Raw genomic sequence first — 25587 nt, forward strand, 5'->3', positions numbered from 1 at the left:
TTTAGTAATACTTCAGTAGGATACAAATATGCTTTTTCTATACTGTGATGCATCCAATACACTGTAGGATACTACAAGACAACATTAGTTACCTTAGCCTGATAGGTTTGCTCCAGCTCCATTTTGTACAATTTAACCTGTTCATCATGTTGATTGCGCAGATCCTCCAGGGCTTGAGCCATTTTGGATTCATACTCTCGTTGGCGACTAGTGTCTACCTCAACCAAACGGTGTTCGTGCCGTTTTCTTGTCTCTCTCACCTCCTACATAAAGAAAAAAAATGAAGATACAGGATCAAATTAAAGCAAGCACAATGAGTTTCATTTATGCTGGAGAGAATTGTTTCCATGATATTTTGGTTCCCAAGCACTGAAGTCATTTAATAAAGTCCAGTGCTATAAAGAAGCCAGAACTATTAAAGGTGTGCTACAAGCTAACTGTAAATGTGTTTAAACATGAACCAACTTCACTAAAAATACGAAGAGAAATTAAAAATATGGGAAAGGGCTGTTGTGTTCTTCCATTAACAAATGAGAAACCCACTACAAAAACTACTATGAATAAGGACTATATAAGCTCCACATTAATATTATTAATATTACAGGTTGATAATACCTCCTCATATACATTCTTCCTGAAATCTAGGTCCTCTTGTAGACTCTGGCAACGATTCTCCAAGTCTACCCGCATCAGTGTTTCCTTCTCCAATTGCTTCTTAGCCACAGCATGGCCATCTTCTGCCTAGTAGAGAGTTCAGAATCCAAAAGTTAAGTCATCTTTACTTTCTACTTACGAAATATTTCACAATTCCCTCTTCCCTGAAAGAAAAGGCATAACATTTTAAACAATTTTCAGGTGCCTTCTATAACCAGTTCTGTGTCGATCAAAATGGTAAGCAACCTTTAATGAATTTAACCTTATATACGTTGTGCCTTCCTATAATGTAGCTGCACACTTATGCTAAGGCCTTGACAAAAACACTCTCAGACAACTCTGTTGCCATTTATAAAGAAGGACCAGAGATCAAGAGTGCTACTTAACTTTTAGGATATGGGCAGGAAAAACAAGAATAGTAACTGAAAGAAAAACATGGAGAAGTAGGGCTGGAAGGGACCTCCACAGGTCATCCAGTCCAACCTCTGCCTAAGGCAGGATCATCCCTATCCAAACCATCCTATACAAATCCACAGTCTAACCTTTTAGCAAAACTACACAGTTAAAACACAAGACATAACAGCCTAACCTGTCCCAGGTAAAGCAGAGAGACCATGGCAGCCAATGTACTGCTGCTGCAAAGGTGGTTAATATATGCCCAAGAGGATCCCAGGAAGAGGGCAACACCCCCACTACACAGAAGGCAAAAACCTCTACAATCAATGCCAGTCTGACCATAGTATAAAATTCCTTCTTGACCCCCAGTATGGTGATTAGTCTGACACCGAGTGGAAGGACAAGATCCTCTAGCCACGAACCTCCAGATTTCAATCCCAGCAGGAACACCTCAGTCAACATCTCCAACCTTGGCTGCAGCCAACACCCAAAGTTTCTGGGGAAGGCTTTGAAAGACAACAAAAAACAAAAAAAATCTGACACCTAGCAGCAGGAGGGGGAAAAAATTCCTCCACTTCCCCCCCCTGCACCCCCAGCCTCATGCAGCAACCACCAAAGCCCAGAAGCATAGGAAATACCTACATTAGAACACAGGTATGGCTACATGTAGATCATCCCTGACCAATGTCTGTCCAGTCTCCTCTTGAACACCTCCAATGACAGAGATTCAACAACTTCCCTAAGCAGTCTACTCCACTTATTGTATTGCAACCTGTTTTCTGCATCTACTTTATATTCCAGTAGGTAGAAACTAAACAACAATAATTTAGGAACTGATTCATTCCAATGTAAGCTGCTTCAGTTTAACTTTTATTTGTTCTTCTATCCTGCAGTAAATAAAAACAGTTGAAGTGGAACAGCCTGAAAGATGTCGTTCCCTTACACCAACCCCTTTTAAATCAGTACAACCATTTTACCTGTTTATCAGTGGTTCTCAACCGGAGTGCTACAATGCCCCCATGCACATTCCTGCTGTATCAGGACTCTCTGATGCACTAAAGCAGACAGAACTAGCTTGGGCTGTAGCCCTTCCCAGTCTGGTCCCCTCCCTTCCCCTGCCCCTCTTTCCCACCCCCAACCCTCCTAGAAACAGAGGTGAAGCACAAGGGACAGTGCCACATGTGCCTGTTTCTAGGAGCAGCATGGGGATTTTAGAAAACTGACTTTCGACCTGCTACTACTGTGCTCGCTTACCCCAAGAGAAAAGGGAAAGAAGCAGCTCAGTAAGAAACATCATGTTTTTTGTCTTGCTTTATATTGTTTGCTTTCTTTGTTAGTATTGCCACAATAATCCAGCCTTCTCAAAGTCCATTTCTTGATAAAAAGTAAATCTGGCATAGTGGCCACTGTTTCTTTTTTTTTTAAAAAAAGTGGTTACCTCTAAACAAAAGACATGTACCAATTTATACAGTCCACTAATCTCTCACAACAATCTGAATATAATAAAGTCTTATTTTCCTCCAGAATGCATTAGTTGAATGAACTTTTCTTTAAAAATATTTTCCATTAGTAGAATCTGGGTATATATGTTGTTGCATATACACTGTTACATATTTAGAAGGAATGTCATGAATCAGTGCTAAAGCACTCAGGAAAATGTAAGGATGACCTTACTTAAGAGCAAATGTTTGTGGGCATCATAAATCTGTTAAGAAAAATAAGTAGTGTATATATACATTGTTCACTTACGGAGTGAGAACACCACACATCATTTTAACTGACACTCAACCATTAATAAACTATTATCTGAAAGATATCAGAACATTTTTCTGAAGTTTTTAAATAAAAACTTTGATCCAAAGAAAACCTTACAGTGGAACAGAAATTACTTTGACTATCTTAAAGCAATGGCTGAGACTCAACTCTTAATGACTTTAGACAAAGACAGGTTAGGATTAAGAGTATACTGAGCTCCGATTCAAGATAGCTTCTTACTCTTTACATCATCTCGCTAATATGGATATGCAACTTAATACACTCACAGTAAAATAAAGCATCATACTTGACAAGGATTAGCTTGTGAAAAAAAACATAGCTGTATGACATTCATTTAATTACCTTAGAAAGCTGGGCCCGCAAGTCAGCAATTTCTGCTTCTAGAGTACGCTTCTCATTTAGAGTAGTATTGAGTTCTGCTTCAGTCCTGTGAAACAGGGCTTCCAGATCCTTAACACGACCTTGGGCAACAGACAATTCTGCTTCTTTCTTTTTGTGGCTAAAAAAGAAAAAAAAAAACTTGATACACATACACAGTACTGAGTAGTATGTAATGGATAATAATCACTGGAGACCATTTGAGATACAGAATTTCAGTGTAACAAAACCTTTTGAAGTAAATATAGTATACTCAAAAGGTCTTTTGATTGTAATCGGTATAGAGGCCAGCACAGCAAGAGAGTAGAAAGGTACTGTGAAATGAAACGAATCAGCTGTGCCATGATGCATTGCAGCACAACTGATCTACTTCACTGGGCGAAACGCACATTCCCACTTGGTTCCACCCCTGACAGACTTCACAAAGCGGTAGCGTGATCTCCCTGCTTTTCCCACTTTGGCATGCCTGCTCTCCTATGTTCAGGGAGACAGTTTTGAATTAATGGGGCACCCTACTTCCCTGCTTATGGGAAGGCACCCTGAGATTCCCTGGGGTGCCTCTCTATATTTAGGGAAAGCAGGCCGGTGTTTGGGGGGATTGAGCAGACCTGTAACATGAAACACGACAACTACTGATCAAGCTGACCAAGAGATGCAGACATTTCCATCTGTATGCTATGCAAGCACCAGTATGCCAGTCCAAGTGGGAAGCTTTAGGGGCAGTGAACCATGAATAAAAGCAGAGGCTGGGACCATGGCATAAACTAAACCAGTGATTCTTCAACAGGGTGCCATGGTGTGCCACACAGTATTAGCACTATTTGGTGTGCAAACATGATTCAAAAGACAAACCCAGAGATTTCAAATAGGAATTAATATTTTTAAAAACATTTTGACCTGTTGTGGTGTTTCCGAGTTATTGCAATAGAAGAACTGCTCTAGATTTCTGTAGTCAAAAATGAAGTAAAAACTAACACCTGACATTTTCTGAGGGGATGCCCTAAATCTGAAAAGTTGAAAATAGCTGAACTAGACTGTAGGTACAACTTTCTCATGACAAGGCTTCTGTAAACAATGGAAAAAGGAGATATCCTAAACCTTGAACTCAAGGATGAGGAAAAAAGAGAGAAGGAAAGTAATAGTCCTCATACAGAAGCAGATGACTAATCTTGGAACTCATCCAAAAACCTGCTTTTTTATTATCTGGACCACAATACTAAAGAATATCATCCTAAATTGTGAATCAACCACTATATGTTTCTCTTTTCCCAAAGAGCCAAAATGTTGGAATACCATATCCATTTAAAACAAAGGACCCTTGAACACTTGTCCACCAAGGCTAGAAATGTGGTAATGACAGAAGCAAAAGCAGGTGTCGATAGAGTGCAGGGGGAGATGAAGAATGCTAAATCATTTAGTAGGAGAAACTGTCGTGTGTCCCCCACCTTTTTTTTTCCTTCCCTATTTTAACAAAATTATGAACATGATATGTAACCTTATAAACAGCAAACACTACTTGAAACTCCAAAGTTATTTATTTGGACTTACACTATTTATAGTGATACTGCCCTACCACCTGCCCCCCAACAGCCTCTTCTGCCTGCCTCCATTTACCTTCTCGCAGCTCCAGCTTCTGCTGGGATCCCACTCCACCCAGAGGCAGGGAGCACAGAGCACATGCTATTTCTGGACAGGGCCCACACAGTGGTGGCAGCAGCTCTAGCCCCGAGTCCAGGTTCAGGGCTGAAGCTGCTGCCACCACTGCAACAGCTGCTTTGCTGAGTTAGGGCAAGAGGCAGCACATGCTTTGTGATCCATGCCTCCAGCCAGAACAGAGCCCCAGGAGCTGAAGCGGCAAGGAGATGTAAGTAGCAGCAGGGATGGAGGGGGCGGGCAGGTGGCAGAGGGTGCGGAAAGCACATACAAGGGGGTGCAAGCACTGCAGGGAGAAACAGTCATCAGGGGACACAGGGCAAGTGGCAGGTGGGAAGGGTGCATGTGCATGTGGGGGGAGGGTTGGGGGGAGCAGACAGCAAGAGGTACAGGCATTGTGGAGGTAGGTATGGGGCATGCAAGCACCAGATATGGCGGGGCAGAGACAAGCCACTCAACTCCCCTGCCACCTTCCCTACTTACTACCTGCCATGGTGGAGGGGGGTGGGGAATAAATTTAAAATGACCCTATGAAAAAGTCAGATTCTAAACTTAGAAAATTATAACAAATCTATAAATTTTCCAAGTCTAGAATCTAATCAAGGGAGGGTGTCCTAAATTCAGAGTAAATTGGATAAATATGGTACTTTTTCTTGATAGCATGTTATGAAAGATGCTTGTTTATTATTCTAAAACTCTCCCTCCTGAGTAGACAGAGCACAGTAGGTCTGGCTGGGGCATGCAGCCTGCAGAAGAAAGGGACTTATCCCATGTTCAAATACAAGAGCAGAACACTGAAGTTAACATGAAATTTCCCAAATTGAACAGGCAAATATTACGCAGGAAAAGTAACACATGGTATGTTTTCTGCAACATAACCTTCACTTTATAAGCAATAGATTGCCTTCTGCCCTGATGCAATGAGTTCTTTCCATTTGACTTCAAGATCACTTCTATAGCAAATTTGTTAACACACACAGCCAGGGCAATGTCACACTCTTGTTTTAAAAACGCATTGCATAAAGGTGCTTTAAATAAGCTATACAGTCCCATTTTGCTTTTAAGAGTGTTCAGTATAAATTTTCAGACTGCACTGGTTTTCTCGCCTTTTGAGTTTTCTGGGTGGCTTGCCTATTAAAAGGTATACGAATAGAAACCAGTCTCTGAAGTAGGGTACTAGCTGCAGTTTCCTTCACAGTTGATTTTTCATTGTTGAATTCCCTTAAGAAGCATGATTTACAAAGAACTATGTGGTGCAACAATTTTTTTCAAACAAGTGTCTGATTTTGAACATTAACTACTACTTGTATTTACCAAAGCTTGCACATAGTACTGTAAGAGGGAGTCTTGGGGTCCCATTGCTTTAATGAGAGAAAAGGTAGCAGCAGGCAGAGCCCAAAAAGATGAACAGGGGCTAGCCACAAGAAGAAAAGCAGTGAAGAAACACTGCTGCCTAGGCAGGGAGCTGCCCATTAGATGGAAGGGGCACACCTGCAGCAAGTTAGGAGAACTCTACCTTCTGGGGAGTTAACTGCAAAGGAATAAGCAGTTAAGGAAACAGGCCAGTAGGGCCTGAGCCTAGCTCCAACAGCAGGGAGGTGGCAAGAGCTGCAGTTACAAGCTGTCTAGGCAACCAACCTTCAGGCACTAACCAGAAACCTCTGCTCAGCCGGAGCACCATCTGACAGGAAGGGGCAGGGCTGCATGTAAGCCTCGGGTCTGAGCCAGGTCAGGCAGGCTGGCCCAGCAAGCTGCAGAGTGAGAAACTCCTGGCCACAGATGGAAGGCAAGGGTTCTGCTGACTCCTAGAATCCCCCAAGGCAGCGGTTCTCAATCTGTGGTACATGAACCACCACTGCTACGCAGGTGACCTGTCAGTGGTACGTGTTCACAGATTTATTATAATTACTTTATATGACAAGATGTCAGAGGGGCTGCCCCTCCTGCCCCCCACACACTGAAGGGCTGGGGCCTGGGGGCAGCAGGTCAAGAGTGAAAAGAACTAGGTTAATAGTAATCAGTGTTTACAGATGGGTCCAGTACAAAAAGGGTTGAGAACCACTGGTCTCTAGATGACCTCAAAAGGTTTCATCCAGCCCTATTTTCTCATGATTCCAAATATGAACCAGATGGAAAACTACTGGTTTCCTGAGTCTGAAAACTAACTGAAATAACAGTTCTAAGTTAAATTCTCTTACCTACCTTAATGGATTTTAAACTCTAAAGCCCAACAATTGTAAATATCAAGTCACGCTGCTGAAAAAAGCACAAGACAGACTGTTGTATTGTGCATGACATCACATTTAGTCATTCCAAACATTTTGCATACTCATGTTTCTTATTTACTACAGTGACCAGTACAATGAACTTTGCAAAAGTAAAGAATAGTGGCTAGCAACAGGAACAAGTGCTATAGTTCCATCAGCATGAGCATATTATTTCTGAGGCCATTTTCACACTATTAGTATCAGGTGGCCCAGACACATGAATGTTTTCCAAACAGACCCAAAAAATATACATGGATTAAATCATTGACAGCCACATATAAACCAGACATAACAGGCTAAAAGCTATGAAGTTAACTGGAATTTAATTTAGTGTAATTAGAATTTAATTTTAATTGGAAATTAAATTAAATTAAATTACATAAGGAAAGTTTTCAAAAGCATCTCTCAATTACTTTGACTGATCTCTTATGTAGTTACACAGTTACTTTAAGTGTCCCCATTGGTATACAAATCCCAAGAAGTTTCAAATTGCTGAACTGCCGTTCTACCACAGTCTATTTCAGTTCTGGTGCAGTTTCATATTTTTAGTAGTGAACTTGATGCCAGAAGAGAAAGCATGTGGACCAAGTTTACATATTAAACAAAACAGAGAATTTACAAACACTCAGGAGATTAGATGTAGAACTCAAAAGGATCTTAATGGATTGGAAAAAATGTGCATTAAACAACAGAGTGAAATTCAACACAGACTAACAAGATGCTACATCTAGAAAAAAAACCAAACAAATGTACAAATATAGAATGGAAAATGATTGGCAGTCAGCAAGGTTTTGCAGTGGAGTACTAGATCAACCTGGCTCAGGTCCAAGGTGGGCCAGTGTTTCTGACAAGTGCGGCCACTTCTCCCCATCACCTGTCTGTGCAGATGGCTGGGCGGGGGGGGCAGAGAAGGAGGAGGCTTCACTTGTGCTACGCAGTTGGGAGAAGCAGCAGCAGCAGCAGGTCAGATGTTCCATGGGCAAATCAAGTGGCTTCACAGGCCAGAACCAGCCCACAGGTACATATTTTGCAACCCCCTGGACTAGAAAATAGCAAGAATAATACAGGGGTTCTGGTGGCTCACAGACTCAAAGTGAACCAGCAATGTGATGCAGTCACCAAAAAATGCCAATGCAATTTTGTACTGCATTAAACAGAAATCCTAGATACAAGACGCAGGATGTAATACTACCATTCTACTCTATGCTAGTTAGGCCTCAGTTGGAGTACTACGTGCACCCCTGGACTCTACAATTTAAAGAGGACATGGAGAAACTGGGGAGGATCCAAATGTGGAAAAACAAAACTGATAAGAGGTTAGAGTTGTGAGGAAAGCCTGGGAGAACTAGGTATGTTCAGTCTGGCATGAAATTAAGGGAGGGGTAGTTGCATGGGAAGGGATATGATAGTGGTTTTCAAGTATTTGAAAGACTGCCATAAAGAATGGGGCGGGGGGGAAGAGGGTATAGAAGAGGCAGGACAGAAAGCAACGGTCTTAAAATGCAGCAAAACAGATTTGGAGGCCCCCAAACCGTGGATATGCTACAGGGGTTCTAGACCATGTATACATTGTTCTATTCAATTCAAAGGTGTATATTTGTTTTTAATCTAGAGAATTATGCAGGAAGCCAGACCATTATGTTTACCTGGTCTGGCTTTCTGCAAAAAGCAGTGAGTTTCACCAAGTGCTTCCGAATTAAACCAGACAAGGTTCTTTGGGTGAATCTGATATCTTTTATTACACCAACTTACACAGTGGGAAAAATGTTTCTTAGCATGCTTTTGGGTTTAAAAACTCTTTCGTCAGGCTGCTTGCTAAGAAACATTTTTCCAACTATTTAAAGTTGGTCTAATAAAAGATATCAGATTCACCCAAAGAACCTTGTCTGCCTATGTCCTTAGATCAACTCGGCTACAACCTACAACCCTCCAAATTAAACCAATCATTTGAGGTTGAGTTTGGGCACCATTAAAAGACATCTACCAATCCTTATTTTATTTGTCAGTATGATTGTTCCTTTGGTCAATACTACCCCTTCTCAAAATAAGAAAGTGATACCGAAGTCAAGTTTCCTTACTTCTTGTTGACCTCATCAAGTTCCGCTCTTAGCTTTCCTATTTCAATCTGTAGTTTAGCCCTTTCTTTGGCTGTCTCATCCAGAACTCTTCGAGCATCAGCCAGCTCAGACTCATAGAGGGTTTTGATTCCACTCACCTAAGATTAAAAAGAAATAGTTTAGATGGTTATGGCAGTTAAAATTTCGAAAAGAATATAAAATCATTAAGTTTATATTCTTCAATAAGTTTAATTTCAATTAATGATTTGCTCAATATGTATTTGAAGAAAATCGCAGTGTTTGTTTCAATGAAATGAATCCTTTCAAAGCAACATCTGAACATCATACCAATTTATATTAAAAATAAAATCAAAATTTTAAAACACACAACTTGCAGCAGCCAAGTCTTGTATAGAATCTAACTGTAGATCAGTGGTTGTGTCAACTGGGGGTATGCGTACCCCCAGGGGTACTTGGAAAGGCCCTAGGGGGTACGCATGGGTAGGGGGGACAGACTGTCACCTCCTCCCAGAAGCAGGGCTGGGGTAGGGCAAGGGCAGTGGCGCTCCTCTGCAGGCCCCACAGGCACCGCCCGGCTGGTAGGATGGGGGGTGGGTTTGCAGGTAGCAGCAGCTGCCATTCACCACCCCATGCTGCCACCGTTCAGTGCCCAGCCAGGCACTGCCAACCCCCCACCTCACTATGTCCCGCCGCCAGGGATACACTTATTAAAAAAGGTTGAAAAATCCCTGTAGCAGATGATTAATTCCTAGAATCACACTTTAACTAGTCCCACTTACTTAAAACAGTTACTGCTTTAAAGTTGCTTCTATGATAAGTAACGTCATCTAGATATAAGCAACAACGATTCTGGCTTGGGAATTAAGATTTAAGTACTGAAAATCAGTTCCACATCTTTGAAATTTAGAACTCAGTCTGCAGTTCATCAAAAATTATTGTTAATTATTTCTAACATGCTTTTCAGAATTTCCAACATAATACTTCTGCTATTCCTACAGGAACAATGCATTCCTCACTGCAACCAAGTTCAGAAAGGTGCCAACCATCCTCATGTGGCCTCCAGCCACTTAGGGGATTTTTAGACATGCAAGTGCCACAGTGCTGATGCTTGCAGTTGTATAAGCAGTGAAATGCACGCGAGCGCTCAGAAAACGATGGTGGCGTGCTTTTGAACTAGAACACACCAGAGGTGCTGGAAGAAGGCCAATGTGGTGCCGATCTTCAAGAAAGGGAGGAGAGTGGATCCGGCTAACTACACGCCCGTTAGCCTGACTTCTATCCTGGGGAAGATCTTAGAAAAGTTTATTAAGGAGGCCATCCTTGAGGGACTGGCCCAGGCTAACATTCTAAGGGACAGCCAGCACGGGTTTGTTGCGGGTAGGTCTTGTTTGACCAATCTCATTTCCTTCTATGACCAGGTGACCTATCACCTGGACAAGGGAGAAGAGATTGATGTCATATATCTTGACTTCAAAAAAGCTTTTGATCTGGTATCCCATGATCACCTCTTGGCCAAACTGCCCAGTTGTGGCCTTGGCTCCACCACGATCCGCTGGCTGGGAAATTGGCTCCGTGGTCAGACCCAGAGGGTTGTGATTGATGGCAGTCACTCATCATGGTGCCCTGTGACCAGTGGGGTCCCTCAAGGCTCTGTCCTGGGACCCATACTGTTCAACATCTTCATTAACGATGCGGACATTGGAGTCAGGAGTGGACTGGCCAAGTTCGCCGATGACACCAAACTTTGGGGCAAACCATCCACGCCAGAAGATAGGCGGGTGATCCAGGCTGACCTGGACAAGCTCAGCAAATGGGCAGACGAGAACCTCATGGTGTTTAACACCGAAAAATGCAAGGTTCTCCATCTTGGGAGGAAAAACCTGCAGCACCCGTATAGGCTCAGCAGTGCTACGTTGGTTAGCACTACAGAAGAAAAAGACTTGGGGGTCATCATTGACCACAAGATGAACATGAGCCTGCAATGCGATGCTGCGGCTAGTAAAGCGACCAAAATGCTGGCGTGCATCCATAGATGCTTCTCGAGCAAATCCCGGGACGTCATTCTCCCCTTGTACTCGGCCTTGGTGAGGCCGCAGCTGGAGTACTGCGTCCAGTTTTGGGCTCCACAATTCAAAAAGGATGTGGAGAAGCTTGAGAGAGTCCAGAGGAGAGCCACGCGCATGATCAGAGGTCAGGAAAACAGATCCTACGATGACAGGCTGAGAGCCATGGGGCTCTTTAGCCTGGAAAAGCACAGGCTCAGGGGTGGCCTGATGGCCACCTATAAGTTTATTAGGGGTGACCACCAGGATCTGGAGGAATGTCTGTTCACCAGAGTGCCCCAAGGGATGATGAGGTCGAACGGTCACAAACTCCTGCAAGACCGTTTCAGGCTGGACATAAGGGAGAATTTCTTTCCTGTCCGAGCCCCCAAGGTCTGGAACAGTCTGCCAGCAGAGGTGGTTCAAGCACCTACACTGAACACCTTTAAGAGTAAATTGGATGCTTATCTTGCTGGGATCCTATGACCCCAGCTGACTTCCTGCCCTTTGGGCAGGGGGCTGGACTCGATGATCTCCCGAGGTCCCTTCCAGCCCTAATGTCTATGAATGTCTATGAATGAATGTCATTTTCTGCACTCTGACACGCATTTCACCGCTTATACAACTGCATGCAGTGCAGTCCAGTTTGCCCCAGCTTGTGTGTGGAGCAGACTATTATCTGCTCTGAAGTGGCAGATCTCCAGTGTGTTGTAGGACAAAGAAGTATGCGTATAAATGCCTTTAGAGCAGGGGCTTTCAACCTTTTTTAGTCTAAGCACCCCCAGTGCCTGGACGCCAAGCAAGAGGGGAGAGGTGGGGAAGAGGAATAGCTGAGCAGGAGGCAGGGACGGAGCGCTGCTGCCTCCCAGGAGCAGGGGCAGGGCAGAGCAGGGTGAGGGCAGCAGCACCTCTCTGCAGAGTAGGGAAACTCTGCTGCTGAGTGGCAGGGGCTGCCTCCACATGCAAGCTTCCCCACCCTGCAGAGGGGCACCACTGCCCTCACCCTGCTCTACCTGGCCCTGCCCCTGGGAGGCAGCAGCACTCTGTCCCCACCCACCCATGCATACCCCACCCTAGGACCAGTCCAAGTACCCCCAGGGGTACATTTACCCTCAGTTGACAACCCCTGCTTAGAGTCTCCAACCCCAGAAAACCTTCCATCCTGACATTGGTTGTTATGATATACATTATAAAACCATTAAAGCAGTGGCTCTCAACCTTTTCAGGGTTGAGGCACACCACCACCACTTTTTGGAATGCAATGGCATGGCTGGCTGAGAACCACTGTTGATGCTGCCTTGGCTTACCTGAGTGCCTCAGCCAGATTCTGCTGCCAGGAAAAGCTGTGAAACTTCATGACCCTGCCTCTGCTGCACAGCCAACCTGGAAAGGGCTGTGCCTCTGAGCGCTCCTCCTACCTTAGGGTTATGATCAGCCTAAAGCAGGCAGGAGCTGCCTTGTGCAGTGTGGTTCCTTCTGATCTGGCACTCCCAACATTCTTCCCAGAAACATACGTAAATAAGACAGTTCCACCCATACCCATTTCCAGGAGGAACATAGGGTAAGAGGACCAAAAACAGCAGTGGCATGAGGCAGCTTGCTGCCTGCTTTAGTCCAATTAGAGCACTAATGCAGGGGGAGCAGTTTTACCTGGATGCTGTAACCACAACACCCCTGAGGTGGCCCTGCAGCACCCCAACTGAGAACCACTGCATTAAGGAGCTGTTAAGTATCCAAAATTTTAAGAACTAGCATCACTGCTGTTGCTCCTAACAGACTGCCAGAACTACTATCATAACTTTAGAGAAACAAAGCAACTGAGGTGGAGAGTATGGAGATTCAAGGGGAAAAACTAGCAAACTGGAATGCAGATAAAAAGCCTTGACGACAAAAACAGGAGATAAAAAGATAAGTGGGCTGCAGTGCCTCCAGAAAACCAATTCAGATATCAGAAACTGGGAGCAAGGACAGGATCAACTGCATAGGTCTACAGCAGGGGTGTCAAACTCATCCTTCCTCACAGGCCAGATCCGGGACATGGGCCTCCTGGTAAGCTGGATGCAGACATGGGGGCAGAGCAAGGTGAGCAGCAACAGCAGGAGGGGGTAACACAAGCCATCGCTCGCTCTGCCCTGCCCCATAAGCCTCCAACAGAGCTCTGTATCCAGGATTTCAGTCACAGCTCACCCCACCCCTGAATCCCCAGCCCTTTTGGGAGCCCCACATGCCAGACAACGCTTCTCTGCAGACCAGATTTTCCTGTGGGATGTACGTTTGACACCATGCACAACAAATGGAACACAACTGTGGTGCTGGAGAAAGGGGATCACTGTTATAACTTCTGAAATAAAACCAAGGTTTCTGACAACCAGAATTTGAGAACCTTTATGCAACCCATACTGAAGACAACCAAATTCTTAAAGCGATTTTCCCAGAACCACCTATCCTAGTCATCAAACAAGCACCAAACCTTGCTAACCTCATCACCAGAAGCAAGCTTCCTGTGGCTCAAAACACACCGAATGGATCCAGACCATGCCATGACAAGAAATGTAAAACCTGCCAACACATCTCCACCACCCCCACAATTACTACACCCCACAATGAACCATCAGCAGTCCTGGATCTTACAGCTGCAGCTTCACAAATGGCCTGAAGGAAAATATGGAGGAGAGACCAAACAACTGTGCACCAGAACGAAAACACACCAGAAGTCTATCAAAGACAAGAATACCCAACTACCAGTGGGGGCATATTTCTCACAAGAAAACCAGTCTCTCCAGCTTCTCAGTTCTAAGCTTCAAAGGGAATATACAAAACACCTTTCACAGATGAGCCTATGAACTTCACTTCATCAACATCCTGAATACAAAAAAAAAACTCATGGACTAAATATAGACATTGGATTCATGATACATTATAACCTGCCCAACATCCAACTCCCCAGGTATCTCTCCATTATATACCAGCTACATTAATTACCACCCTCCACCAAGCCTGTCTCTCACCTACTGACTCTTCAATTTACATCTTCACTGACTGCCTTTCTTGCATGCAGCCCAGCCTCTGGCTTCTTTACTTTTCATTCCATCCAGGAAGAGCAGACACCAACTGCAGATGCTTCCTTAGCCTGATGAAAGGTATTTATACCCGAAAGCTTGCAAAGAAGAATTTTTCCAATTATCTGAGTTGGTCTAATAAAAGATACCAGATTTACCCAAATAACTTTTTCTCCCCTTATCTTATAGATGTAATTTATAGTGGCATAACCTTACATTTTCTTAATGCATATTCATTCTGCCTTTTTTCTTTAATAAATGCCCAACATTTCAGGCCCCAGGCAGAAGTTTCCTTTACAACAGGGGTGTCAACCATACTGCTTTAGAGGCTAGATCCAGCCCACAGAACTTCTGACCAATCTCCAGATCTATCCTGCAATGTTTGTTCCCAAGCTGTCACAGCTTGTGTCAGCACAGGCCAATACCCAGGGAACTGATGCTGGCCACACCCCAATCCTCCCTCTTTATCAGCTGAAGTCCATGTTTTCGGTCACTGTTGGTGGATGAAATCCACAGCAGTTGGCAACCAGGAAAAGCAGGATGGCAAGCAGCAATGACGTTAACTACCTGGGAGCTAGCCTGTGCCAACACAGCACCTGCCCACAATCCGGATCTGGAGGTGGGTCATCCAGCCTGCAACCGACCCTATGGGCCAGGCTATGGCTGCTGGCAGGGAATGTTGCTCACTAATTTATTGAAGTCTAACATTCCTGCTTTTACAATGTTTATTAGAAGTTGTTAGCATAAAGAACCTTAAATTAGTATGGAAACAACAAAATTCAGCACATTTTTCTGCAAAAAATGGGGTGTTGTGCTACTGTCACAGATCATGCTGCTTTTGAGAGGAAGCTCTACCTTTAGACTTCCCAAAAAGGCTTATTCAGTACCCCTCCTTCAGGACCCCTTGAAGCCAGCTCTGGAGTAGCTTCATGAGGGGCAAGTTCAAGACCCTGGCTCTTTTCTGTCTCCGACTTTCCCAAGGGTACATAACAACAACAGCTTTTTGAGAGAATTATCCAGGCACATAACCTCCCCGCTGGCCCCTCGTGGACATGCTTAGGGGCAACCAACATGGGTTCATTAGAAGCAGGTCCTGTCAGACCAACCTGGTGGCCTTCTATGACCAGGTCACAAAATCCTTACATGGCGGGGTAGCAGTGGACATAGTCTTTCTAGACTTTAGGAAGGCCTTCGACATTATCTCTCACCCCATTCTCATTAAAAAATTGGGGGACTGTGGTGACGACACCTACACAGTCAAATGGGTCACTAAGCAGCTGGAGGACCGCACCCAGAGAGTGGTGGTGGATGGGTCATTTTCGACCTGGAGGGATGTGGGCAGTGGGGTCCCCCTTGGGCCCGTACAAGTCACTGATGAAGATGTTGAACAGGACTAGGGGGTAAAAAGCACCCTGTTCAAATTTGCTGATGACACTAAGATGTGGGGGGATGTGGGCATGCTAGAAGGGAGGAATAGGCTACAATCAGACCTAGACAGGTTACAGGGGTGGGCGAATGAGAATAGGATGCGTTTCAACACTGACAAATGCAAGGTGATGCATCTGGGGAGGAAGAACCAGCACCATACCTACAGGCTAGGGAACTCCCTTCTCATCAGTGTAGAGGCAGAAAAGGATCTTGGAGTCGCTGTTGATTCCAAGATGAACATGGGCTGCCAATGTGGGGACACAGTCAGGAAGGCTAACCACACCTTGTCATGTATCCACAGATGCACTATGAGCAGGTCCGAGGTGATCCTCCCCCTCTATGCGACATTGATCAGGCCACAGCTGGAGTACTGCGTCTAGTTCTGGGTGCCGCACTTCAAGAGGGATGCGGACAGCATGGAGAGGGTCCAGAGGAGGGCCACTCGCATGGTCAGGGGACAGCAGGTCAAGCCCTACAAGAGGCTACGGGACCTGAACCTATTCAGCCTCCACAAGAGAAGGCTGAGGGGCGATCTAGTGGCTTGTTACAAACTAGTCAGAGGGGACCAGCAGGCATTGGGGGAGTCCCTGTTCCCCCAAGCAGTTCCAGGAGTGACTAGAAATAAGTGTCACAAGCTGTCAGAGGGTAGATTCAGACTACAAATCAGGAGGCGCTACTTCACTGTCAGGGCAGCTACGATCTGGAACCAACTTCCAAGCAAAGTGGTACTGACTCCTACCCTGGGGGTCTTTAAGACAAGGCTTAACAGTCACCTTGCTGGGGTTGTCTGACCCCAGTACTCTTTCCTGCTATGGCAGGGGGTCAGACTTGATGATCTGCTCAGGGCCCTTCCGACCCTACTAACTATGAAACTATTCTTGAGTTTCTACAAATTGCAAATGACTTTCATAACATGGAATGGTTTGGTGATAACTTAATTTTTCTTTGGCTAAAGATGAACTGATCTATGAATTAGAAGTTGGACAGCCATTCAGCAATCATAGCTTCTTTGCTTCTGGGACAAAGTCACTGAAGTCACAGATCTTTTAAATAGGGTTTAATTAAAAGTATAAATATACCATAGTTTTGAGCAAGAGCAAGCATGCACTTTTATGTAAGAGAACAACAATTCAAGTTGTTTACTCATAAGGTTGTAAAGAGAAAACCTTCCAGCATTTTTACTGATGACAACAGCTGCAATTCCTCAGCTGTAGAAGAGGCCATCATAGGCAAGAGGAGACACTTGAAGAGTTTTAAAGAATCACCAATGGAAAAGGGACACAGATGGTAGTGGATGCACACCAGAAGTTAGAGAATGTAGGCAACAGATGAGAAGCAAAAAGATATCAAACAAATACATACCAAGAGAAAAACAAAAGAAACTTAAAATATCAGAACTAAAAATGACAAATAATACAATTGATGCACACCAGAATGAGCAGCAAAAAGATTTTTAGCAGGATACAGACAGTGTGACATTGTCACAACACTAAATAAAAGCTGTATTAACATTGTATCCCTTCTTCTCTCTCAGATATTTCTTTATCAAGGGATCAAAATAGGAAAAAAGAAAAAAATGAGTAGCCTAACAGCATAGTCTGCTTTCCTGTTGACACTTCCAGGACCAACAACTAGTCATCAGGGAAGTATTTTTCCAAGACAAACTAGCAGTGCACCAATAAAGATTTTTACCAACGGCCAATTATTAACTGTCCAATACTGATCCGATTGCCAATATGCAGCCTGGCAGCTTGGACACCAGCATCGGGCCAGTAAGTCTGTAGGGGAGAAAGGGACATGAAGGAGGAGAGGGTTGGGGGGCGCAGATCGAGGCCTCCACTGGGATGGAGGGGGTGGGGCTGAGGCAGGCACTGCCCAGCCAGACAGAGCATGGGACAGTCCCCATGGGCTCTAGCTGCTCCATGCATCCTGGGGAAGGCACGGGAGACGTGCCCTGCAGATTTGTGCGCAGGGCAAGGGTGGGCTGCCAGCTTTAGGCTGAGTGAGGACTATGCTCAGGGTAGGAGGGCAGTGGCAGTGCTTGGAGGAGGGGCTACAGGCTGGGCTACAGCCACGCCAAAATTCATTATAGCCCCCCTGTAGCTCCTCTACCATGGCTGCTGCCACACACCCTGAGCACAGCCCCAGCCTAAGAAGAGGCCAGCCAGCCCCCATCCCTGAGCCTGCAGTGCTGGCCCCACACACAAATCCAGGGGGCACATGCCCCCTATGCCTCCCCTGGGGCATGCACAGCAGCAGAAGCTGTCCCCCCTCCCCAGACAAGCCATCCATAATTCCGTCCTGCATGCCTCTCCGCTCCTGTCCCACTCCCTCCCTCGCTGGGGGGGGGGGGGGGGCTTCAATTGGGCCTCCCCCACCCCTTTCCTCCTCCCTCCCCTCCTCCAAACTTAACAGCTGGACATTGCTCTCCAATTTGCTGAGGTACATTCCTGGCCACATGCATACTGAGGCTGGACACATGCACATGGCATTTATCAATGAAATTATCAGCCAGATCAGCCAAAAGAAGCCAACTGCTGATAACAGACACTGGTGTCAAAAGCAGACTGGCCAAGTTTATTGACGACACCATATTCGGGGAAGTTTCCATACTTGAGGATAGGCTGGTGATCCAGGCTGACCTCAATAGGCTTGCAAGATGGGCAGATGAAAACCTGATGGCATTCAATACAGAGAAATGCAAAGTGCTCCACCTCGGGGGGGGCGGGGCGGGAACCTGCATCAGATTTACAGGGTTGGCAGTGCTACACTTGCTAGCACCAGGACCAAAAGAGACTTGGGGGTCATGACTGACCACAAGATGAACATGAGCTACCAATGTGATACTGCAGCTGGCAAAGTGAACAAAACTCTGGCTTGCATCTACTGATGCATCTCAGGCAAGACCCAGGATGTCATCCTCCCACTGCACTCGTCCTTGGTGAGGCCACAGCTGGAGTCCTGCATCCAATTCTGGGCTCCGCAATTTAGGAAGGATGTGGAGAAGCTTGAAAGAGTCCAGAGGAAAGCCTTGTGCATGATCAGAGTGCAAGAGAACAGGCCTTATGAAGAGAGGCTACCAGCTACGGGACTCTTCAGCTTGGAGAAGCACAGGCTCAGGGGTGACCTAGTGGCAGCCTATAAATACGTAGGGGGTGTGCATTAGGATCTGGGGGAACACCTGTTCACCAAATCAACCCAGGGGTGACAAGGTCCAACGGTCACAAATTCCTGCAAGACTGTTCTAGGCTGGACACAAGGAAAAAACCTTCTTACTGTCCAAGTCCCCAAGGACTGGAACAAACTCCCCCCAGAGATGGTGCAAACTCCTACACGGAACACTTTCAGGAAACATCTGGATGTTCGTCTTGCTGCGATCTTTTGACTCTAGCTGACTTCCTGCCCCTTGTAAGATCATTGGGTCCAGCCCCATGCCAAGGTCCCTTCCAGGCCTAATGTCTGTGTAATCTATGAAACGTCAATTTTCCTTTTATCAGCGCCGACACAATATAGATTGATGTCAGTGCAACTCTAAACCAAATCCTACTCAACTTGGACAATACACTCTTTAAGAAAGAACATTTTCTCCCTATCATGTCTATATACCACCCACCACAAAGTCCGTGTCCATGTACTGAGGTAGGCTGCAGCCAGGGCTGCGTGCGGCTCTTGTCCACAGGGGCTGGGCTTAGAGTGGATGCAGGTAGTGCTGGGAAGATGCTGGATCAACCCCAAATTTTGCCACTGCTCTGCTCCAAGTGGTGGGGTGGATGCAGCATTCACCCAGCGCCTGCTCCAAGTCCAGGCCTTCTGGAAAAGAGCCCTGGCGGGGCAGCACCCCTCCCTCCCCTCAGCAGTGCCTGCCCCGGCCCCCTCCCTCACCATGGAGGGTGTCAATCTGCCTCCCCCATACCTCTTCCCTCCCCCTCCCCTTCCACACTAGACTTACCAGCTGGAGGCAGCTGTATCAGAAATCAGATCAGTATCAGCCAATATGCCTCCTTAAATACTGACTAGCAGTACCGGCCCCCAAAACCCAACTGATTTGGAATCAGGGCTTCTTGCAGCCCACAGAAACCCAGCATAGCCACTCACACCACTTTTCCCCGCCATTGATTTCAGTCACCCAACAGCAACCTAAGACCCCAAATTCAGTAGCACACAAGAAAGAAGAGGAAGAGGGGCAGAGGCAACAATGTTCACCCCCTGGGTGTTAGAACCGCACCAACGCAGTGCTCCACCACTATGCCAAAAAGCCCAATGAGCCAGTTTGACCACTACAGGATAGCACTGCACTAGGATACCAGCTAAGTTTGAAATACCTAAAATTATTCCCAAAATAATTATTTGCTGTTCTTCAGGAGGAGAAGACCCTTAAAACATGCCCAACCATATGGAACCGTGTTAAGAAATTTCCACATTGATGATGAACACCATTAAAATTCATGAATTTAAAACAGAAAAAAGGTAAAACAGAAATGTTTTAGATTGCAAAGCAAAAACACTGGTCATACCTAATCTACCAAAATTCACTCCATTAATGACTAAACTTAAACTAACTTACTAAACTTTAACGTAAAGGAAAAAAAAAATCTATCAGACTAAACAACTATGCAGCTGCTCTTGGCATCAGCTGCAAATGTCATTATTTACTCAAAAGCAAGTAAGGTGTGTCGTCCCATCCCCCCCCCCCCCCCCGACCCCAATCAGCATGGGAAAAGTCTCATCTTGGATTCAAGTACCAGCCCAGGGCAGACAGCAGCTCAGCTCTGGCTTTGGCCCTGGGCTCAGAGCTGTGCCAGGGTTGAAATGTCTTGTTTGGTGGTGAGCAGGGAAGAGACTGAGGGAGAGAGAGGGGGAAGACAACCTACAACTTACTCACCCTTTGCCCCCCATGCCTGTGCCTGCCCCCTGCCCCAGCTACCCCTTCTACCTCTTGACCTCTGTTCCAACCCTAGTCCCTCAAGCCCCAACCCAGCCCAGGTAAGAACTGCTGCCACTTCTCCCTGGCCAGACTGGGCCAGGCCATCTGCTACCGCTCGCTGCCCCGGGGGAGCTGGCCTACAGCAGAAGGTAAAGAGGGGTAGGAGGCGGCACAGGGGGGAGGGATGGGGGTAGGTTGCAGGGTGGGAGCCAGCAGAGGCACAGAGGGAGCAAGAGGCTGGAGACAGGCACAGGCTGGTGGGAACAAGGACTAGGGAAGTAAGGTGCAAATCTAGCCCCTTTCCTCCCACTGCTGCTTTCTCTACCACAGCAGAGAATTTTCCATGTACACAATCTAATTATTGTGGGTCATCTTAAATTTGAAGCCATCTCAGAATCAGGCAAATTTGGTAGTTTTTGCTACAAAAGTTCCACTTCACTTTGAAAGTAAAGGAAGCTACTTCTACTGCACAAGTGCTCAGAAATTCAGACTGGGGGTAGGGGTTCTTCCTTTTCTTTTCTTTTTTACAGGACCTATCCTAGGTGGACAAACCCTCACATACAAATGGCGGTAGCTTTTCAAAACTAACACAACCACAGCTTGAACTGCTTGGGTCCCAAGCACCCGCAAGAGCCAGTGAAACAATCCTTGTCCAGGAGTCTCATTTATCCAAATTAACCTCGATTCAGACATTACCACAGAAGCTCAGCTTCTTACAGAGAACAGTCAGGTATGCAGAAGAATCAGATTCAACCTGAGCAACACTCGCTCTCGCTTAACAAAAGGACACTCGGTCCCAGTTAGTCCTTCTGTATTAAAATTACGTTTCCTCTCCTTCTGCACACCATGTGCCCACAGCGTGACTAAAGCAGATGAAAACTATACCTGAATACACTCACTGCATGAGCTACTCTATCGTACCGTCAACACAGAAAGCAAAGACAACTCGCCGGGGCCGCGAGACGCATCAAAGTCCGCCAAGACAGAGGAGGGTCCGGCCCGCCTGCCGCCTCGGCCCCGGCGCCCGGGGACCCGCCAGCCCATGGCCCCGGAGGAGGCTCTCGCTGGCCCCGCCGCCTCAGGACCGGCGGAGGGCCCCGGCCGCCCCGGCCCCGACCAGCGCCCCCCCGGCCCCGTCCCTTCCCACCGGCCACACACGTGCGGCTGCGACGGCCTGGCCCAGCCCGCTCCCCGGCCGCACCTCGCGGGTGGTGACCTCCTCCTTCTCCGAGATCTTCAGCAGCAGCCGGTCGTTCTCCAGCTCCAGCGCGCGCACGCGGTCGATGTAGACGGCCAGACGGTCATTGAGCTGCCGCAGGTCCTCCTTCTCCTGCAGCCGGGAGATGCGGGTCGGAGACAGCGGGGTGCCCCCGGCGGCGCCGCGGCTCGGGGTGCCCGACATGGCGCTCGCTCCGCCGGAGGGGACGGGACGAGCGAGCAGCGGGTTCATTCAATCCAGCCGCACTGTGGGCGGGAGGAGCAGTAAGATGGCGGCCGCCTCCCCCACTCCCGCGCAGCGCTGCGCGGCGCCCCCTGGGAAATGGAGTCTCAGGCCCGCGGCCGGGAGCGCTGGGGCTGCTGGGGGCTGTAGTCGCTGCCGGCTGCCGCTGGGGACGGGGCCTCAGCTCTCCACGTGCGGGACCCCCGCGGCCGTGGCTGGGGCACGTTCATGGTAGTGTACGGAGGGCCTCGCGGGCTGTAAACGCATCTGAAAGGCCTTGTAGCCAAGGAGCCCCACGGCCTCGGGCAGGCAGCAGCAGGAGTGTTTTGTTGTATAATTTAAACAGAAAAGGCCTGGTTTTAGGCGGGCAAGCAAGTCAGTCGCCCAGGCCGCAACATCTTGAGGGGCTACATGGCCCCATACTTACCGAGAAGCTGTGTTGGCAGCCAGCAGCCACCCTATGTGTATCCACATACTTCTAGACACGGCTTGGCAGCTGTGCACCAGAGCACACAAGCACCTGCAGCAGCCAGCTGAGCGCCCGAAGCGCGCCTCCGTCCCAGAAGCAGCCCAAGCCCCGTCCCCAGGGGAGGCGGCGGCAAGTTCTGCTCCTAGAGAAGAGCTCAATCCAAAATGTGGATTTTCAAAACTCCCACTGAGTTGCTAGCCTATCCTAGAGGGGCTGCATGCCACGTGTACCCAGTCTGATTTTAGGCAAGCCAAAAATGCCTGAGCCTTAAATGCAGATTGGTAAACAGTGCACTTAAATGAGATGTACCAGAATTCTGCCTGAATCTCAGAAAGCAGTCCCTAATAAGCTGCTCCAGGAGCCACAAAACTCATTAGATTACGAAGCCTCCTCAGTGCCTACAGTTCAGCTTTTCAGCAGGTCACCCAAGGGGCTCATTTAAAACAGGACTGCTTTCCTCAGCTCCTCACCCCAGCTCTTAAGCACTGTGAACCCTCTACACTGACGCTCCACAGCTACTCTTCCTCCTTCAGTACGCTCAGTTAAAACCAGAGCTAGACAACGGAGCAGGGGAGGAGTGCGTCCCATTTAGACACTGCAAATATGGTCACTAGGTTATAGCATAGGTATCAAACTCGCCCACCCCGCTTGGGCTGAATCTGGACTACGTAGCTCCTTGTAGGCCAGATTTGGACCCACCTCTGGTGGTGGGTGTAGTGATAGAAGTTATAGTTTAGTGCTGCTGTAATTAAACTGTCGAATAAGCTTTACTTAAAGCACCCCGCTGCCATTTTTCAGCACAGGGACACTGATACACATGACACTGGAGTCTGCTGGAGCACGGTAATTACCGTGCTCCAGCAGACTCAATTAAGCAAGCCTGTTCTGACACGCTGTAATTACAGCACACCAGAACAGCCTCAACCTGTGTGCATAAGCACCCCATGATTCTGTAATCTAGTTACTGAGGCACTTAATGGGGTAGGGAAACCTGGGTTCTGATCCCAGGCATTAAGGATTTTTTGTGAGAGGTGTTAAATGTGATAACTGTCTAATTAAAAATACATAAGCAGTTCAGGGAGCAGAATCCAGGTTTCCCCACACCTGACTAAGAACCCAGGCCTTAAGATACTGAAGAGAATCGTACAACTGGATCCCCCACATTGACTGAGTGCTGCCTACTGGCTATTGTTTAAAGGGAGGTACAAACCCTCTAGCCATGATTTTCGAAAGAGGACAGGGTTTGGTGCTCATTTCCATGAAGTGAATCCCGAACAGCTATAAGCACCTACCTTCCCACAGTCTGAAGTTAAGTGCCTAAGAAACTGAAAGGCAGCAATTTCTCATGCACAGCCCTTTGTTTTTTTGCTATTTTGTTATTCTGAAAAAACAAAAGGTGTAACACCTCTGAACAAGACTTCTAGAGTTTTGTACTCCTTGTCTCAGACCAACACACCTATAAGACAGATCCCTGAAACACGGAAGATACTGAATTTTAGTCATTTCTTGGAATTACAAACTTCATTGCTAAACAAGAAAGCAACATTTCTGCCATGTGACACCACCAGGAAAGAGAAACTACCTTATCTGAACATCAAAGAGAAACTCACACTAAGGGATTCTCATGGACCCAGAGGAACATACATCCACCTTCAGCCTTCTCTGTGTAAAACTAAGCTTATTTTTTACCTAAGGTGACTTTTACCATCTTTAATTTCCCCTCAGCCTGAAGAAGGGTGTGTGCACCCAAAAGCTTGGGAATTTTTTTTTTTTTTTTTACTATTTTCTAGTTGGTCTAATAAAAGGTATTATCTCTGAACCAAGAGGTGTATCTGTATTCCTTCTTCTCAGATGAAAATGGCTATAAAACAGATAACCCTCTGTCTGGCATTTGCAATGACTACTTGAGGTGTCCCCTGCCCTCTTAGTATTGCTAGATTTTTGTGGGCCCCATGGAAAGGCATGTAATCCTTTTCATCCATTATATACAGAGCCTGAGTGCCTAATACATCTGTGGATTACAATAAGTACACATTAGGCCCTAAAACTGTTAGTTTGGCAAGCCTTAAGTCTTGCAGATCTAGCTTTAAGTGACTTGCCCAAGGTCTGAAAGAGTGGGAAACTGAACCCAAGTTCTATGCTTGCATTATATATAAGATAATGTAGTCTTCTAAATAAAGTTGACTCTTTATTCGTATCATTTTTTTCTTTTCTTTGTGCTATCATTTTTAACTTAGTACCATTTTGCAAAGGTGACATATTCTTTCTTAATATACAATAGTTGCAAGATGACCACAGACACTGTTTCCAGTTCAGTGCTGACTTTTAATAATCTAACCAATCTGCTCTAAGTATACAGTCTGACTCCTAGCCATAAACAGCTAGCTAGAATTTTAATTATTTTTTTTATTTTTTTTCCAAAAAGGGAGGAGGAAAACACAGACTACAAATCCCAGAGTACTTTGGCATCTTAAACAGAGACTTGGTCACGCGCCATCTGTTAGCCAGGGCTGAAAGCCACAGCAGGAACAGCCCATATGCCTGTGGAAACCTCCCCTTTCACTTCCTTTGGATTTGAAATGCAGTTCTGTTTTTTAATTTTGGCGCCTGTCTGAAAACTCTAAACCAACTGCTGCTGGCCCAGCTCCAGAACCTAACTGCATGTCTCTCAATGGAGTTGCTCCTTATCTGTATTCATGTTCTGTTTCAAAAATATCTTTCCTTTACCAGTTAAAGCAATTAAATGCTTGTCAGTACTAAGCCATGCACTTATGATGAGCATCTTGTTTCTTTCTCAGTACCAGCAAATATTTGGAGGATTCATGCCAAGATGATATATTTTAGGAATGTTGAAAATTCCATTCTAACCCTTTTTTGTGTGTGCGCTTATCTCAATACCTCCTTGCTGCTTTGTCATTTGTAATGTTTCAAATTCAAACCCTTCACAATTTTTCTAGGTAATTTAATCCAGATGGTTCCTACTTATTAACTTGATACAGTTCAGCCCAGGCTTACCTATTTG

At 46.3% G+C, this 25587-nt stretch overlaps 1 protein-coding gene across 1 annotated transcript in view; it reads right to left on the reverse strand.

Annotated features, from left to right (window-relative positions):
• Window positions 1–22153, reverse strand: part of LMNB2 (lamin B2) — a 60527-nt gene extending 38374 nt beyond the window's left edge. The window contains exons 1-5 of the mRNA XM_090026812.1: window positions 21857–22153; window positions 9203–9339; window positions 3169–3325; window positions 616–741; window positions 93–263 (exon numbers count right to left, since the gene is read on the reverse strand). Of these exons, the coding sequence (XP_089882938.1) occupies window positions 93–263; window positions 616–741; window positions 3169–3325; window positions 9203–9339; window positions 21857–22105 (840 nt within the window). The 5' untranslated portion in view covers window positions 22106–22153. The remainder of the gene's footprint in view (window positions 1–92; window positions 264–615; window positions 742–3168; window positions 3326–9202; window positions 9340–21856) is intronic.
• Between the last annotated feature and the right edge of the window lie 3434 nt (window positions 22154–25587).

This window comes from Crocodylus siamensis, chromosome 14 (genome assembly GCF_052110815.1).
Source record: "Crocodylus siamensis isolate JL-2025a chromosome 14, ASM5211081v1, whole genome shotgun sequence".
Lineage (NCBI taxonomy): Eukaryota > Metazoa > Chordata > Crocodylia > Crocodylidae > Crocodylus > Crocodylus siamensis.